The sequence below is a fragment of the Taudactylus pleione genome, unplaced genomic scaffold, assembly GCF_031769625.1.
Source record: "Taudactylus pleione unplaced genomic scaffold, aTauple2 ptg000250l, whole genome shotgun sequence".
NCBI lineage: Eukaryota > Metazoa > Chordata > Amphibia > Anura > Myobatrachidae > Taudactylus > Taudactylus pleione.
In genome coordinates, this window is record NW_028284652.1 from 9,893,718 (window position 1) to 9,909,267 (window position 15,550).

The following is a 15,550-nucleotide window of genomic DNA, read 5'->3' on the forward strand; positions in this document are numbered from 1 at the left end:
TTTTGGATCTGGATTGGTTTTGCCAAAACCACCCTTCCGTGTTTTGGGTTCTGGGTTTTGTGTTTTGGATCTGTATTTTTTTGAAAAAAAGCATAAAAACAGCTAAAATCACAGAATTTGTAGGTTTTTCTGCTCCTATGCTATTATTAACCTCAATAACCTTAATTTCCACTCATTTCCAGTCTATTCTGAACACCTCACACCTCACAATAGTGTTTTTATGTCCAAAAGGTTGCACCGAGGTAGCTGGATGACTATGCTAAGCGACACGAGTGGGCGGCACAAACACGTGACCCATCTAGGAGTGACACTGCAGTGGCAGACAGGATGGCAGTTAGAAAAACTAGGCCCCAAACTGTACATAATGCAAAGAAAAAAAGAGGTGCAAGATGGAATTGTCCTTGGGCCCTCCCACCCACCCTTATGTTGTATAAACAGGACATGCACACTTTAACAAATCAATCATTTCAGCGCCAGGGTCTGCCACACAACTGTGGCTGAAATGATTGGTTCGTTTGGGCCCCCACAAAACAAGCTGGCAATTAATGTGTCCCTGCACAAACTGGCTCTACGGAGGCAAGATGTCATCCTCATCCTCCTCATCCACCGATTCCTCACCCTCTTCAGTGTGTACATCCTCATCCTCACAAAGTATTAACTCGTCCCCACTTGAATCCACCACCACAGGTCCCTCTGTACGTTCTGGAGGCTGGTCTCCCTGGAAGACCTGATAATTCATTTTGATGAACATCATCTTCTCCTCCTACGCCTTTCGCTGACAAGGTTCCCGGCTGCACTAAACACTCTTTCGGAGTACACACTGGAGGGGGGGCAACTCAGGTAAAATAGAGCCAGTTTGTACAGGGGCCTCCAAATTGCCTCTTTTTCCTGCCAGTACAGGTATGGACTGTCTGACATGCCTACTTGGATGCTGTCACCGATGTAATCCTCCACCATTCTGTCAATGGTGACAGTATCATATGCAGTGACAGTAGACATGTCAGAAATTGTTGCCAGGTCCTTCAGTCCGGACCAGATGTCCAAACTTGGTCCTGCCTGCCCTGCATCACCGCCAGCGGGTTGCTTAGGATACCTAAGTTTTTTCCTGGCAGCCCCAGTTGCGGGAGAAAATGAAGAAGGAGCCGTTGACGTGTCACGTTCCGCTTCAGCTGACAGTGTGTTCACCAGCAGGTCTTTGCACCTCTGCAGGCTTGTGTCGGCCGGAAAGAGAGACACCACATAGGCTTTAAACCTAGGATCGAGCACGGTGGCCAAAATGTAGTGGTCTGATTTCAACAGATTGACCACCCTGGAATCCTGGCAAAGCGAATGAAGGGCTTCATCCACAAGTCCCACATGCCGAGCGGAATCGCTCCGTCTTAGCTCCTCCTTCACTTTCTCCAGCTGCTTCTGCAAAAGCCTGATGAGGGGAATGACCTGACTCAAGCTGGCAGTGTCTGAACTGACTTCACGTGTGGCAAGTTCGAAGGGCTGAAGAACCTTGCACAACACGGAAATCATTCTCCACTGCGCTTGAGTCAGGTGCATACCCCCTCCTTTGCCTATGTCATAGGTGGATGTATAGGCTTGTATGGCCTTTTGCTGCTCCTCCATCCTCTGAAGCATATAGAGGGTTGAGTTCCACCGCGTCACAACCTCTTGCTTCAGGTGATGGCGGGGCAGGTTCAAGAGTGTTTGCTGGCGCTCCAGTCTTCGGCACGCAGTCGCTGAATGGCGAAAGTGGCCAGAAATTTTTCGGGCCACCCAAAGCGTCTCCTGCACGCCCCTGTCGCTTTTCAGAAAATTCTGCACCACCAAGTTTATTGTGTGAGCAAAACATGGGACGTGCTGGAATTTGCCCAGATGTAATGCCCGCACAATATTGGTGGCGTTGTCAGATATCACAAATCCCCAGGAGAGTCTAAGTGGGGTAAGCCACTGGGCGATGATTTCCCTCAGTTTCTCTAAGAGGTTGTCGGCGGTGTGCCTCTTACTGAAACCGGTGATACACAGCGTAGCCTGCCTTGTAACGAGCTGGCGTTTCTGAGATGCTGCTACTGGTGACGCTGCTGCTGTTGCTGCGTAAGGTGATACATCTACCCAGTGGGCTGTCACAGTCATATAGTCCTTAGTCTGCCCTGTTCCACTTGTCCACATGTCCGTGGTTAAGTGGACATTGTGTACAACGGCATTTTTCAGGACACTGAGGACACTTTTTCTGACGTTTCTGTACAGTCTCGGTATCGCCTGCCTAGTGAAGTGGAATCTAGACGGGATTTGGAACCGGGGACACACTACCTCCATCAATTGTCTAAATCCCACTGCACTAATGGCGGATACCGGACGCACGTCTAACACCAACATAGCAGTCAAGGCCTCAGTTATACGTTTTGCTTCAGGATGACTGCTGTCGTACTTCATCCTCCTCGCTAAGGACTGTTGGAGGGTCAATTGTTTAGTAAAAGTAGTGGTGTTCCTACTTCCTCTCTGGGATGATGAACGACTCCCAGCAGCAGCAGCAACAGCAGCAGCGGCAGCAGTAGGCGTAGCAATGCAGGATCCTCCGGAGGAATCCCGGATAGGAGAGTCAGTCATGCCAGTGATATGGCCTGCAGGACTACTTCCGATCCTGACTAAGGAGGAAATTGACGAGGAGGGAGTTGACGGTGTGGTTTGCAGGCGCTTGGATACAACAGGACAACGGGATTTAGGTGTCCCTGGACTGCTTACGGTCTGAGCCAAAGTTTCTGAACTTGACAGTAACTTTTTATGAACGCGCTGCAGGTGCCGTATAAGGGAGGATGTTCCTAGGTGGTTGACGTCCCTACCCCTACTTATTTCACCTTTACATATGGTACATATGGCAAGACAGTTGTTGTCCGGATTTGGATAGAAATATTGCCAGACCAAAGAGGTGGAATGTTTGGTCTTCTGCCCAGGCATGACCGTGATGGGCTTTTTCATCCCACGGACAACAACTGTCTCCCCCGGAGCCTGATTTAAACAAACCACATCACCATCAGAATCCTCCTCGCCAACTTCCTCCTCAGCGCCAGCTACACCAGTATCCTCATCCTGTTGTACTTCAACAGTGACATCTTCAATTTGCATATCAGCAAGTGGACTGTGGGTGCTCCTTTCAGCACTTGCAGGGGGCGTGCAAATGGTGGAAAGAGCCACCTCTTCCCGTCCAGTGCTGGGAAGGTCAGGCATCGCAACCACCACCACACTTGGACTCTCCTTGGGGATTTGTGATATCTTCTTAGAAAGCACAGTTCTTCGCTGTGCTTTTGCCAGCTTAACTCTTTTGATTTTTTTAGTGGGAGGAGTGCTTCCATCGTCATGTGAAGCTGAACCACTAGTCATGAACATACTAGGGATCGACCTTAGCCGTTCCTTGCCACTCCGTGTCGTAAATGGCATATTGGCAAGTTTACGTTTCTCTTCAGCTGATTTAAATGTCTTTTTCAAGGTCATTTTCCTGAACTTTGCCATTTGGGATTGTATGTGCCCTCTACTATGACATTGGGCATCGGCCTTGGCAGACGACGTTGATGGCATGTTATCGTCTATGTCATGACTAGTGGCAGCAGCTTCAGCACTAGGAGGAAGTGGTTCTTGATCTTTCTCTATTTTATTTTTATCGGAGAAAGTTTGGTCCTCCATTTATGTTATATCGATTTGATATATACGTGCGGCTAAACACAGAAAATAATTTTTTTTTTGGTTTGGACTGGAGTGTACTTTGTGGGTTACAGCACCCTTTAACGGTCAAGCCAGCCGGCCCTTTACTTATGACACAGGCGCACTCTTGGCACTACTTTGTTGATGCACGTGCGGCTACTGCGCACACAATTCACAAACACAGAAAATAATTTTTTTTTGGTTTGGACTGGAGTGTACTTTGGGGGTTACAGCACCCTTTAACGGTCAAGCCAGCCGGCCCTTTACTTATGACACAGGCGCACGCTTGGCACTACTTTGTTGATGCACGTGCGGCTACTGCGCACACAATTCACAAACACAGAAAATAATTTTTTTTTGGTTTGGACTGGAGTGTACTTTCGGGGGTTACAGCACCCTTTAACGGTCAAGCCAGCCGGCCCTTTACTTATGACACAGGCGCACGCTTGGCACTACTTTGTTGATGCACGTGCGGCTACTGCGCACACAATTCACAAACACAGAAAATAATTTTTTTTTAGGTTTGGACTGGAGTGTACTTTCGGGGGTTACAGCACCCTTAACGGTCAAGCCAGCCGGCCCTTTACTTATGACACAGGCGCACGCTTGGCACTACTTTGTTGATGCACGTGCGGCTACTGCGCACACAATTCACAAACACAGAAAATAATTTTTTTTTGGGTTTGGACTGGAGTGTACTTTCGGGGGTTACAGCACCCTTAACGGTCAAGCCAGCCGGCCCTTTACTTATGACACAGGCGCACGTTTGGCACTACTTTGTTGATGCACGTGCGGCTACTGCGCACACAATTCACAAACACAGAAAATATTTTTTTTTTTGGTTTGGACTGGAGTGTACTTTCGGGGGTTACAGCACCCTTAACGGTCAAGCCAGCCGGCCCTTTACTTATGACACAGGCGCACGCTTGGCACTACTTTGTTGATGCACGTGCGACTACTGCGCACACAATTCACAAACACAGAAAATAATATTTTTTTTGGTTTGGACTGGAGTGTACTTTCGGGGGTTACAGCACCCTTAACGGTCAAGCCAGCCGGCCCTTTACTTATGACACAGGCGCACGCTTGGCACTACTTTGTTGATGCACGTGCGGCTACTGCGCACACAATTCACAAACACAGAAAATAATTTTTTTTTGGTTTGGACTGGAGTGTACTTTCGGGGGTTACAGCACCCTTAACGGTCAAGCCAGCCGGCCCTTTACTTATGACACAGGCGCACGCTTGGCACTACTTTGTTGATGCACGTGCGGCTACTGCGCACACAATTCACAAACACAGAAAATAATTTTTTTTTTGGTTTGGACTGGAGTGTACTTTCGGGGGTTACAGCACCCTTAACGGTCAAGCCAGCCGGCCCTTTACTTATGACACAGGCGCACTCTTGGCACTACTTTGTTGATGCACGTGCGGCTACTGCGCACACAATTCACAAACACAGAAAATAATTTTTTTTTGGTTAGGACTGGAGTGTACTTTCGGGGGTTACAGCACCCTTTAACAGTCAAGCCAGCCGGCCCTTTACTTATGACACAGGCGCACGCTTGGCACTACTTTGTTGATGCACGTGCGGCTACTGCGCACACAATTCACAAACACAGAAAATAATTTTTTTTTTGGTTTGGACTGGAGTGTACTTTCGGGGGTTACAGCACCCTTAACGGTCAAGCCAGCCGGCCCTTTACTTATGACACAGGCGCACGCTTGGCACTACTTTGTTGATGCACGTGCGGCTACTGCGCACACAATTCACAAACACAGAAAATAATTTTTTTTTTGGTTTGGACTGGAGTGTACTTGGGGGTTACAGCACCCTTTAACGGTCAAGCCAGCCGGCCCTTTACTTATGACACAGGCGCACGCTTGGCACTACTTTGTTGATGCACGTGCGACTACTGCGCACACAATTCACAAACACAGAAAATAATATTTTTTTTGGTTTGGACTGGAGTGTACTTTCGGGGGTTACAGCACCCTTAACGGTCAAGCCAGCCGGCCCTTTACTTATGACACAGGCGCACGCTTGGCACTACTTTGTTGATGCACGTGCGGCTACTGCGCACACAATTCACAAACACAGAAAATAATTTTTTTTTTGGTTTGGACTGGAGTGTACTTTCGGGGGTTACAGCACCCTTAACGGTCAAGCCAGCCGGCCCTTTACTTATGACACAGGCGCACGCTTGGCACTACTTTGTTGATGCACGTGCGGCTACTGCGCACACAATTCACAAACACAGAAAATAATTTTTTTTTTGGTTTGGACTGGAGTGTACTTTCGGGGGTTACAGCACCCTTAACGGTCAAGCCAGCCGGCCCTTTACTTATGACACAGGCGCACGCTTGGCACTACTTTGTTGATGCACGTGCGGCTACTGCGCACACAATTCACAAACACAGAAAATAATTTTTTTTTGGTTAGGACTGGAGTGTACTTTCGGGGGTTACAGCACCCTTTAACGGTCAAGCCAGCCGGCCCTTTACTTATGACACAGGCGCACGCTTGGCACTACTTTGTTGATGCACGTGCGGCTACTGCGCACACAATTCACAAACACAGAAAATAATTTTTTTTTTGGTTTGGACTGGAGTGTACTTTCGGGGGTTACAGCACCCTTAACGGTCAAGCCAGCCGGCCCTTTACTTATGACACAGGCGCACGCTTGGCACTACTTTGTTGATGCACGTGCGGCTACTGCGCACACAATTCACAAACACAGAAAATAATTTTTTTTTTGGTTTGGACTGGAGTGTACTTGGGGGTTACAGCACCCTTTAACGGTCAAGCCAGCCGGCCCTTTACTTATGACACAGGCGCACGCTTGGCACTACTTTGTTGATGCACGTGCGACTACTGCGCACACAATTCACAAACACAGAAAATAATATTTTTTTTGGTTTGGACTGGAGTGTACTTTCGGGGGTTACAGCACCCTTAACGGTCAAGCCAGCCGGCCCTTTACTTATGACACAGGCGCACGCTTGGCACTACTTTGTTGATGCACGTGCGGCTACTGCGCACACAATTCACAAACACAGAAAATAATTTTTTTTTTGGTTTGGACTGGAGTGTACTTTCGGGGGTTACAGCACCCTTAACGGTCAAGCCAGCCGGCCCTTTACTTATGACACAGGCGCACGCTTGGCACTACTTTGTTGATGCACGTGCGACTACTGCGCACACAATTCACAAACACAGAAAATAATATTTTTTTTGGTTTGGACTGGAGTGTACTTTCGGGGGTTACAGCACCCTTAACAGTCAAGCCAGCCGGCCCTTTACTTATGACACAGGCGCACGCTTGGCACTACTTTGTTGATGCACGTGCGGCTACTGCGCACACAATTCACAAACACAGAAAATAATTTTTTTTTTGGTTTGGACTGGAGTGTACTTTCGGGGGTTACAGCACCCTTAACGGTCAAGCCAGCCGGCCCTTTACTTATGACACAGGCGCACGCTTGGCACTACTTTGTTGATGCACGTGCGGCTACTGCGCACACAATTCACAAACACAGAAAATAATTTTTTTTTTGGTTTGGACTGGAGTGTACTTTCGGGGGTTACAGCACCCTTAACGGTCAAGCCAGCCGGCCCTTTACTTATGACACAGGCGCACGCTTGGCACTACTTTGTTGATGCACGTGCGGCTACTGCGCACACAATTCACAAACACAGAAAATATATTATTTTTTTAGCACTTGGGGGGAGCACCCCTGATGGACAGAGCACCCCCTGGACAACACTACAGCACTCCTTTAGGACTGGGACACTGCACAGGACTTTGGAGTGGACACAGCCCCTATGGAGAACTGACTGCACAACACAGTCCAGCCAGCCCCTATGGACTTTGAAGTAGTGGACACAGCCCCTATTAACAACAGCAGCACAGCACAACACAGCCAGCCCCTATGGACTTTGAAGTAGTGGACAACAGCAGCACTACACTACACTACACTACACAGCCCTAACTCCCACCCTCCCTCTTCACTGTCCACAGCCGAGTGAGAAAATGGCGCCGACGTGTGTACCTTATATAGGATCCAAAACCCGCGAGACTCGGAAGGCGGGAAGATGACGTTTTGCCTCGATTTCAGATCCGAGTCAGGCGGGAAAAGTCGAGCCTGACTCGGATCGGACTCGGATCGGGGGGGCTCGGGGGGGTTCGGATTTCAGAAATCCGAACCCGCTCACCCCTAATATATATATATATATATATATATATATATATATACATTTTTATTTAGAGATACAAAAGATAGATTAACATACAATAAAAATATAAAATCAACAACACACCTTATACAGTTGCATCAATTGTTTTAAGAAATGACAAAACTAGTACAGAGACACTACAAGACAAATGGGGAGGGGAAAAAAGGGGGAGAGGGAGGAAAAGAGGGCCTCCTAGATCTCCTACAAACTATACCAATCACAAATTAAATCGATAAGGGGCAACATTAAATCAATTCAATCTCTTCCATAGTCATGTACATGTCTAGATGGGTGAACCATTCTTTCATAGTAGGGTGAAACGTTGATCTCTATTTAATTGGTATAACTGCCTTAGCTGCGCTGTTCATATGTCGCAAGAGGGACTTATTGTATCTAGAGATGGGCCAAGAGATGACATAAAGGGCAAAATTTACTAAGCAGAAGGTTGTAAACCCCGGTGGTTTGGTGGCGGTTTGATGGCGGGTTCTAAACCCCGGGGGGCTTACTGGCGGTTTTGCGGCAGTTTTTAAATGACAACCATGTTCTATTCTATTCTAAAATGTGTTTTAACGGCAGTTTTGCAGCGGTTTTGGCCTTAGTAAATATGTGGATAGCAAAAAAAAGTATTTCACATCATCAACATCATTGAATGCTTGTGTTAAAAGAGGGGCAGGATGAGGTTGGAACAATTTATAATATGATATGGTAAACCCATCAGGGCCTGGGCTCTTACAAGCTCGAGTGGACTTAATTGCCAACACCAATTCGGCTAGTGATGTTGGTTGTTCTAAAAGGAGTTGTGCTTCATCTGAAATGCTAGGAAAATTAATAAAAGACAAAGGATCATCTATCTCATTAGTGCATAGCAAAAGTTGGTCTGGGGACAAGGGGGCAGAGAGGGAGTAAAGACCAGAATAATACCTCTGAAAAGAATCTGCAATCTGCTACGTAAGAAAACTGACTGCCTTGAGAGTTATTCATTTTAAAGATAAAAGTTAAAGTCCTTTGTTCTCTCAAGCAGTGTGCCAGGAGTTTCCCAGGCTTCTTACTTATATAAATACTTATATCGGTACTTCCGAAAAGCTAGTTTGATCTTATCGGATAACAAGTTATTTAAATCAGATTGAGCTTGTGCTATCTCAATGCCCACAGTGGCATCCAGAGAAGATTTGTGTGATAATTCCAGTGAACAAATTTTATCTTTGAGAGCCTCTGCCTGAACTTCCCTTTGTTTATTAGTTAAGGAACCCGATTGGATAAGTTTTCCTCGAAGCACACAATTGTGAGCTTCCCATAAGGAGCATTTGCTAACATCAGAGGTATTGTTGAAGGATATATACTCAGCAGTATTATTAACAATATTTCTATATTCAGGAAGCTGAATTAGACTTTCATTCAATTTCCAGGACCAACATTTAGGTGCAGACTCCAGAACAAGAACGTGTAAGGAGACAGGGGCATGATCTGACCATGTAATAGAACCAATTGCTGAATGTGTAATGAGATGTAAGTGTTTATGGGAAATGAAAAGAAAATCTAATCAAGATTGAACATAATGAGGATTAACGAAAAAGATAAAGTCCTTGTCTTTTGGGTGTTGTGTTCTCCAGGCATCCAACAGCTGATGATCATGAAAAAGTTTCCTTACCTTGCACAGATCTACATGGGATACATTTGAGCTAGATCTAGAGGTGTCCAGAGTAGGGTCAAATGTCCAGTTAAAATCTCCACCTATAAAAACCATACCTTATTGCACAGATTCAACATATTGCAGGACTTTAAGAAAAAAGGCAGGATGTCCCCTATTGGAAGCATACACATTTGATGAAAGTTTCCCCATAGCAACTAAGGCTCGGCCTTCATTCACACTGTGTATGGCTACCTCCGTAAAGGGAAGGAGTCTAGAAAATAAAATTGCAACACCTTTAGTTTTGCCCTCCAGGTTGAACAAAGGGACGTTTCCCTGTGTGAAGTGAGTTTCTTGTACAAATATACAAGCTTCTCACTTTGAAACTCATCAAGGACAGGGGACCTCTTCTCGGGGATATTTAACCCCTTCACATTAATAGAAAAGAGTTTTAATGTATCAGAAGCAGCCATATGGACAAATGACCGGAGGAAAAAATAAATAAATAATTAAAGAAAAGAAAAACACATTGATTACTTTGTAATACCTCGGGCCCATAAGAGGAGATCAGGCTAGAACCTGGGTGATAGAGGAAGAGTGCACCCCCTGTGGAGACCTAGGAGGAGTTAAGAGGGAGGAATGAGGGAAAAAACTATAGGAACATAGACACCGCATAACAAAAAAAGAAAAACATTGCATAACATCAATAAAAAACAGATGCATATAAAACAAATACAAAAAAAAATCCGGTGAAAAAAGCAACTGTAGAAAAAAATAGAAAAAAGCATATGGAGGGGTCAGCAGATGCATAAACCCCACAACCCGCCACACAGTAATATAGACAACAACAGAAAACATTGTGATCAAATAAGCGTCTTGCCATGGAAATCTATTAATGAACTATGGAAGGGAGAACAAAAAAACAGACAAACATTAATAGACGTTTAAGCTATTTGTAGATAAATTTGAATGTCCTAAAAGAACAAATATGGCAACGTTGGCAAGTTAAACAATAAAACAAACAGATAAAGACTGTATGAACATTAAAGTTTTAAAATGCGCTTCAAAACAATGGAACATAGTAGAATCAAATGGTTATGCAGGTAGGATGCTGCAAGGGGCGAATGAGACCAAATAGCACAAAACAGGCATAAGAAATGCTTAATGGAAAACCACAACGGTATTTTAATCTGCGTTTCTCGAGCCCAGCAGTCAATGGAACCAGGAGACGACGTTGTTGCAGGGTGTGCCAGGAGATATCCTGAGAGATGTGTACAGGAGTACCGTTGAAATCGATGCCCTGTAAAGATCGAGCTTTCCTTAGAACAAGTTCATTATCACGTGGTTTCTCCCGTTGCAAATTCCTTGGGTTAAGTGCTCTGTGTGCTCTATCAAATTACTATTGTAGTGTCTGAGACCTGCTCAAGAACTTAATTTAATATTTTAGTGAGAACGTCAATAATGTCCTGAGTTTGAATATCATCTGGAATCCTCCATATCCGTAAGTTATTGCGTTTGCCACGGTTATCCATATCATTAAGCCGTAACTTGGAGGCATGAGCCATGGCTGTAGAATTAAAAGAGCGGTGATACTCCGCCAGTGTTTTTTCCTGGTCTTCCAAGCGATCAGTGACCTGAGCGATGTTCATCTGTAAAGCAGAGACGTCTTTATTAAAAGCATCGTGGAGTCGTTGTTCAGAGGCCAGCAAATCCTCTTTTATGGAGAGAGAGTCCAAACGTTGGAGAATGTTGGCCAGGTCCCCCTGGGGAGATGAGGAAGGAGAGTGGGGTGATGACTCCATGGAATAGTCTGTATCAGACAGAGGAGCAGGGTCTTGACTTTGCCAGGTAGCAACAGGTGTACTAGTAGAAGTGAGAAAATGTTCCAATTTAGATTGAAGTAACGGGGGTACTTGAGTTTTGCCTTGAGTTGTACGGTGCGTGGAATTCCTTCCTTTCGTCATTCATTACATTCCAGTGCTTTGCAGTGATTATAAAGAGAAGAACATATTCACAATTTGTAGCAGGAGTGGAGATCCAGCCTCCCCTTCCCCCCAAAAAAATTGCTTATAGGACTACTATAAACATTGGCTTGACATGGTAGCCCAGGACGGACACATATCTATCTAGGCTACTGTAGTGGCAACAGCAAAAATATTATGAGTAGAAACTAGAAGTTATGGTGGTGGTGAAAATACCGTTAGCAGCCTCAAGATGGAGCTACAACACAAAACAAAAATTAGAAAATACATTAACCGCATGTAACATAGTGAATGGAATAATGAAGGTAAACAGGAGTATAAAGCAGACATGTATTCAAGTTGTAATAGGCTGGATAGTAGAGCCTTTCTCCCCCCAGGAAAGTAGGGCGCGATGTATTAAACTTCCCAGTCCAGCAACTGTGGAAAGAGCTGAGGAACTGATTGAGAGTATAATAAAGTAAAGAGCAGGCTGGTCTGAACAATATGAATCCAAGAGCGAGGGTGAAAAAAAACCTTGCAGGGATTCAATTTATAAAAGTAGACACTTAGCTGTAGTACATGCTGGGTCTGCAATTGTTCTTCTCCCATTCCATTGAAAGGAAGCAGATCTCCATTAATCTCTGGTATCTTGCACCAAAACGGCACCTCCAGGTCAGGAGCAGTGTCCACATAGTGTGAGGGGAATAAGAGGTGAATCACACTCGCAGCATGTGGTCAGCAGGGGATCCAGCATCAATAGTCCAGCCGCATGCATCAGCCAGTCACAGAGTAATGGAGGAGAGCGGAGGTAGGTGTGGGCTCAAGACAACCTCCAGCCGTGGCCACAAACTCCAGATGGGTGAGGTTGCAGGGAGGAAGGGGCGCGTGAATGCAGGAGCCAGATGAGTCGCCGCAGCTGCAGACAGGAGGGAGCTATAGGAGAAGCGGTGGGAGTTGTGTACTCTACAGAGGAGGCCGCCGCTGGCAGGACTGTGCCCCCGGGGACGGAGGCACACCCGGATTCGATGTGATAGGCTCAACAGGTCGGTCCCACGTTCAGCCGCACGCAAGTCACAGGGTCAGACAGATTGGGCTCCAGGGGGTAAATTTACTAAAGTTCGATTTGGTATTCGATTTTATGAATCTATAAAATCGACTGAAATCGAATTTAAATCGAACTGCAAAATCCCTTAACAAATCCCTCATTTACTAATATTCAATTTTGCATTCTATTTTCAAATCGAATTCGATTTTGGTCGATTTTAAGAAGGGATTTTGTGTTCAGTTTATGAAATCCCTTCCAAAATCAAACCTCAAATCCACATTAAAATAGAATGCAAAGTCAAACTCAAATTCCTCATTACTTCCTGTTAGGCCAAATGTATCACATGCACACTAATTAACAGGGGGAAAAATTGTAATCACTTGTGCACACTCTAGAAAAGTGAAAGTGATTTATAATTTCTTCATAAATATATGTTCATCTTAAAAATATGTGTATATAATATATATAATATATATGTATATATATATATATATATATATATATATATATATATATATAACATTTTTTTGTTTGCCTGGCTATGTCACCTGAACCCCACCATGAAGCGGTGACTGTGTGCACCTTTGCTATGGGGCCCCAAAATAACTAGTTACGCCCCTGATACTACTTTTGGGAACTTTTAAAGACTTCACAAGCAATTTCCAGCCAAAAAAATGGTGTTTAGAAGCTCAAATTGACTCTCTCATTATTCTATTCATTTGGGGATTTAAAGTTTGATTTTGAGTTCGATTACGTTTGATTAGCAAATCGAATGTTAGTAAATGTAGGGATCCTATATTTGACTATGGGACAATATTTTGCCTATATTCCATTTTCCGATTTTCAGTGTACAATATGTGATCATTATATATTATATAATAGTAGATGGCAGCAGCACAGTTTCCTGCAGAGGCTCAGGCTGACTCAGAATACATGTTGCTCCACAAGGGTGTGGATTAACAGTAGACAGTCCAATATCGACAGTGTTTAGATAGACGCCACATGTTAGAGAGTCAACAGGTTGTCTGGGACAAAAGATCGACGGACAAAAGGTCGACATGTGATCAGGTCGACAGGTACAAATGGGCGACATAGTCAAAAGGTCGACATGAAAATGGTCGACACATTTTTATTTTATTTTTAACCCTAATCTTCACTCTAACCCTAACTGCCCCCTTGGTGCCTAACCCTAACTGTCCCTTTTAGTGCCTAACCCTAACCGTCCCTTTTAGTGCCTAACCCTAACCGTCCCTTTTAGTGCCTAACCCTAACCCTCCAGTAAGTGCTTAACCCTAACTCTCCCTCCTGGTGCATAACCCTAACTGTCTGGGTAAGTGCCTAACCCTTTGGTAAGTGCCTAACCCTAACCATAACTGTAAAAAAATAATTAATCTGTCAACCATTTTTATGATAACTACTGTAAGCCTAAGAAGGCTCCAGGGGCAGGAAAGAAATCTTTCGATCTTTCTCTCGCAGCCCCCGGCCAGCTCCGGAAGCTGATACTTTGCGCATACGCAGTGTCAGCTTTTCCGGGAGAAGCCTTTAACTTCTGTGAAAGACTTCTCCTAAATGCCAGGAAAATAACTCGCAAGGATATATTTCCAGAGCTTGACTGCGGGAGCATTCGCCATCTTCAGGTGGCCCAGTCTTGGGTTGCGAAGAAGGATCCTTTCAGATCCCTCTGCCCCTGCCGGCTCTTTCCGCCGGATGCTGTGGCTTTGTGCACCTGCGTGAACTCTAGTACTGTGGAGTCAAACTTGGCAGTGCTAAGTTTCACTGCTCTGAAAGGTGCAGTGAAGCAGTTTGGGGAGACAGATGATTTTCAGATGAGCTGTCTCCAGGCCGGAGCAATGATGAATTGCTCCGGGGCGAGCCGTGAGTTACTATGTTAATTATTGGCCCCCAATAATTATAATAATGAATAGATCCCTAAAAATAAAAATATCCCTGTCGATATGGATAGATAATAATCACGGCTGGTCCACGCTTATTAGTACTAAGACCCCTTAATCTATCTGCACATTTCAAAACTGCACCCTTCAGGGCAACATGGCTTTTCCAATGACTGTCAAGAGATAGAGGCAAAACAGACATATGAATTACAAACTTCCTTTGTCATACTCTCATAACGAGATTTCTTTGATATGGAATTGTGGACTTTGCATGTAAAGTTGGCTATAAAGATTGTTTGTGTATGAATAAATGTGTCTCTCTGTATTAGTGACTCCCGCCCATACCACGGAAATGTGGATCTGCATGGCCTTAAAATGAGACTGCGTTCTTATTACCAGGTAATAACATATGTATGTGAATATTTACAGTATGTTGCATGTCATACTTACCGACTTCTCTGGAATCCTTTCCGGGAGCAGCCGAGGAGCTGCTGCTCTTAGCTTCAGGGGGCAAGGCCAGACTATAGCCATCATTAGACCACACCCCCTTTATAGGAAAATCCCGCGATTCATGGGTCCATGAGGAGGGGGAGTGGTCAAATGATTGGATTCAAAGTGGGACCTCATATGTGAACATACTCATACTCATATGTGGACATACTCACTGTGGCCATAATGAGTGTCGACCTCATGACTGCATCCAGTCAGATGAAAGTTGCTGTTTTCGCTAAAAGAATAGTATTATAGTGTAAAATGGAAAGATGCTTTACAGACCAACACTTATACAATATTGGAGATGGAATATCAGCCATACTTGACACCCATTAATAGTGACTTTATTTTAGACGTCTGTCTACACATTAAGGCATATATAGATATATTGTACAATGCTTGAAATATGTTTTATATATTATTACCTGTTTTAGGATGAGCTCCAGCAGATGATCCTGATGCCTCTTCCAGACACGCACCTTATAGCCCAGGACCCAGTGTCAGGTCAGCCCACATGCTCATGTATCTCATTTCTTATTTATACTATACATGAAGTATGTCCTACAGACAGTGCTTACTGCTCGCCGTTACTGCAGTGCTGAAGTAGGAGCG

At 44.8% G+C, this 15,550-nt stretch overlaps 1 protein-coding gene across 1 annotated transcript in view; it reads left to right on the forward strand.

The window, feature by feature from the left end:
• The window catches only part of CCDC88B (coiled-coil and HOOK domain protein 88B), a 102,020-nt gene that overhangs the window by 26,190 nt on the left and 60,280 nt on the right, over positions 1-15,550 (forward strand). Inside the window, exons 3-4 of the mRNA XM_088480095.1 lie at positions 14,776-14,845; positions 15,373-15,442. Coding sequence (XP_088336221.1) covers positions 14,776-14,845; positions 15,373-15,442 — 140 coding nt within the window. The remainder of the gene's footprint in view (positions 1-14,775; positions 14,846-15,372; positions 15,443-15,550) is intronic.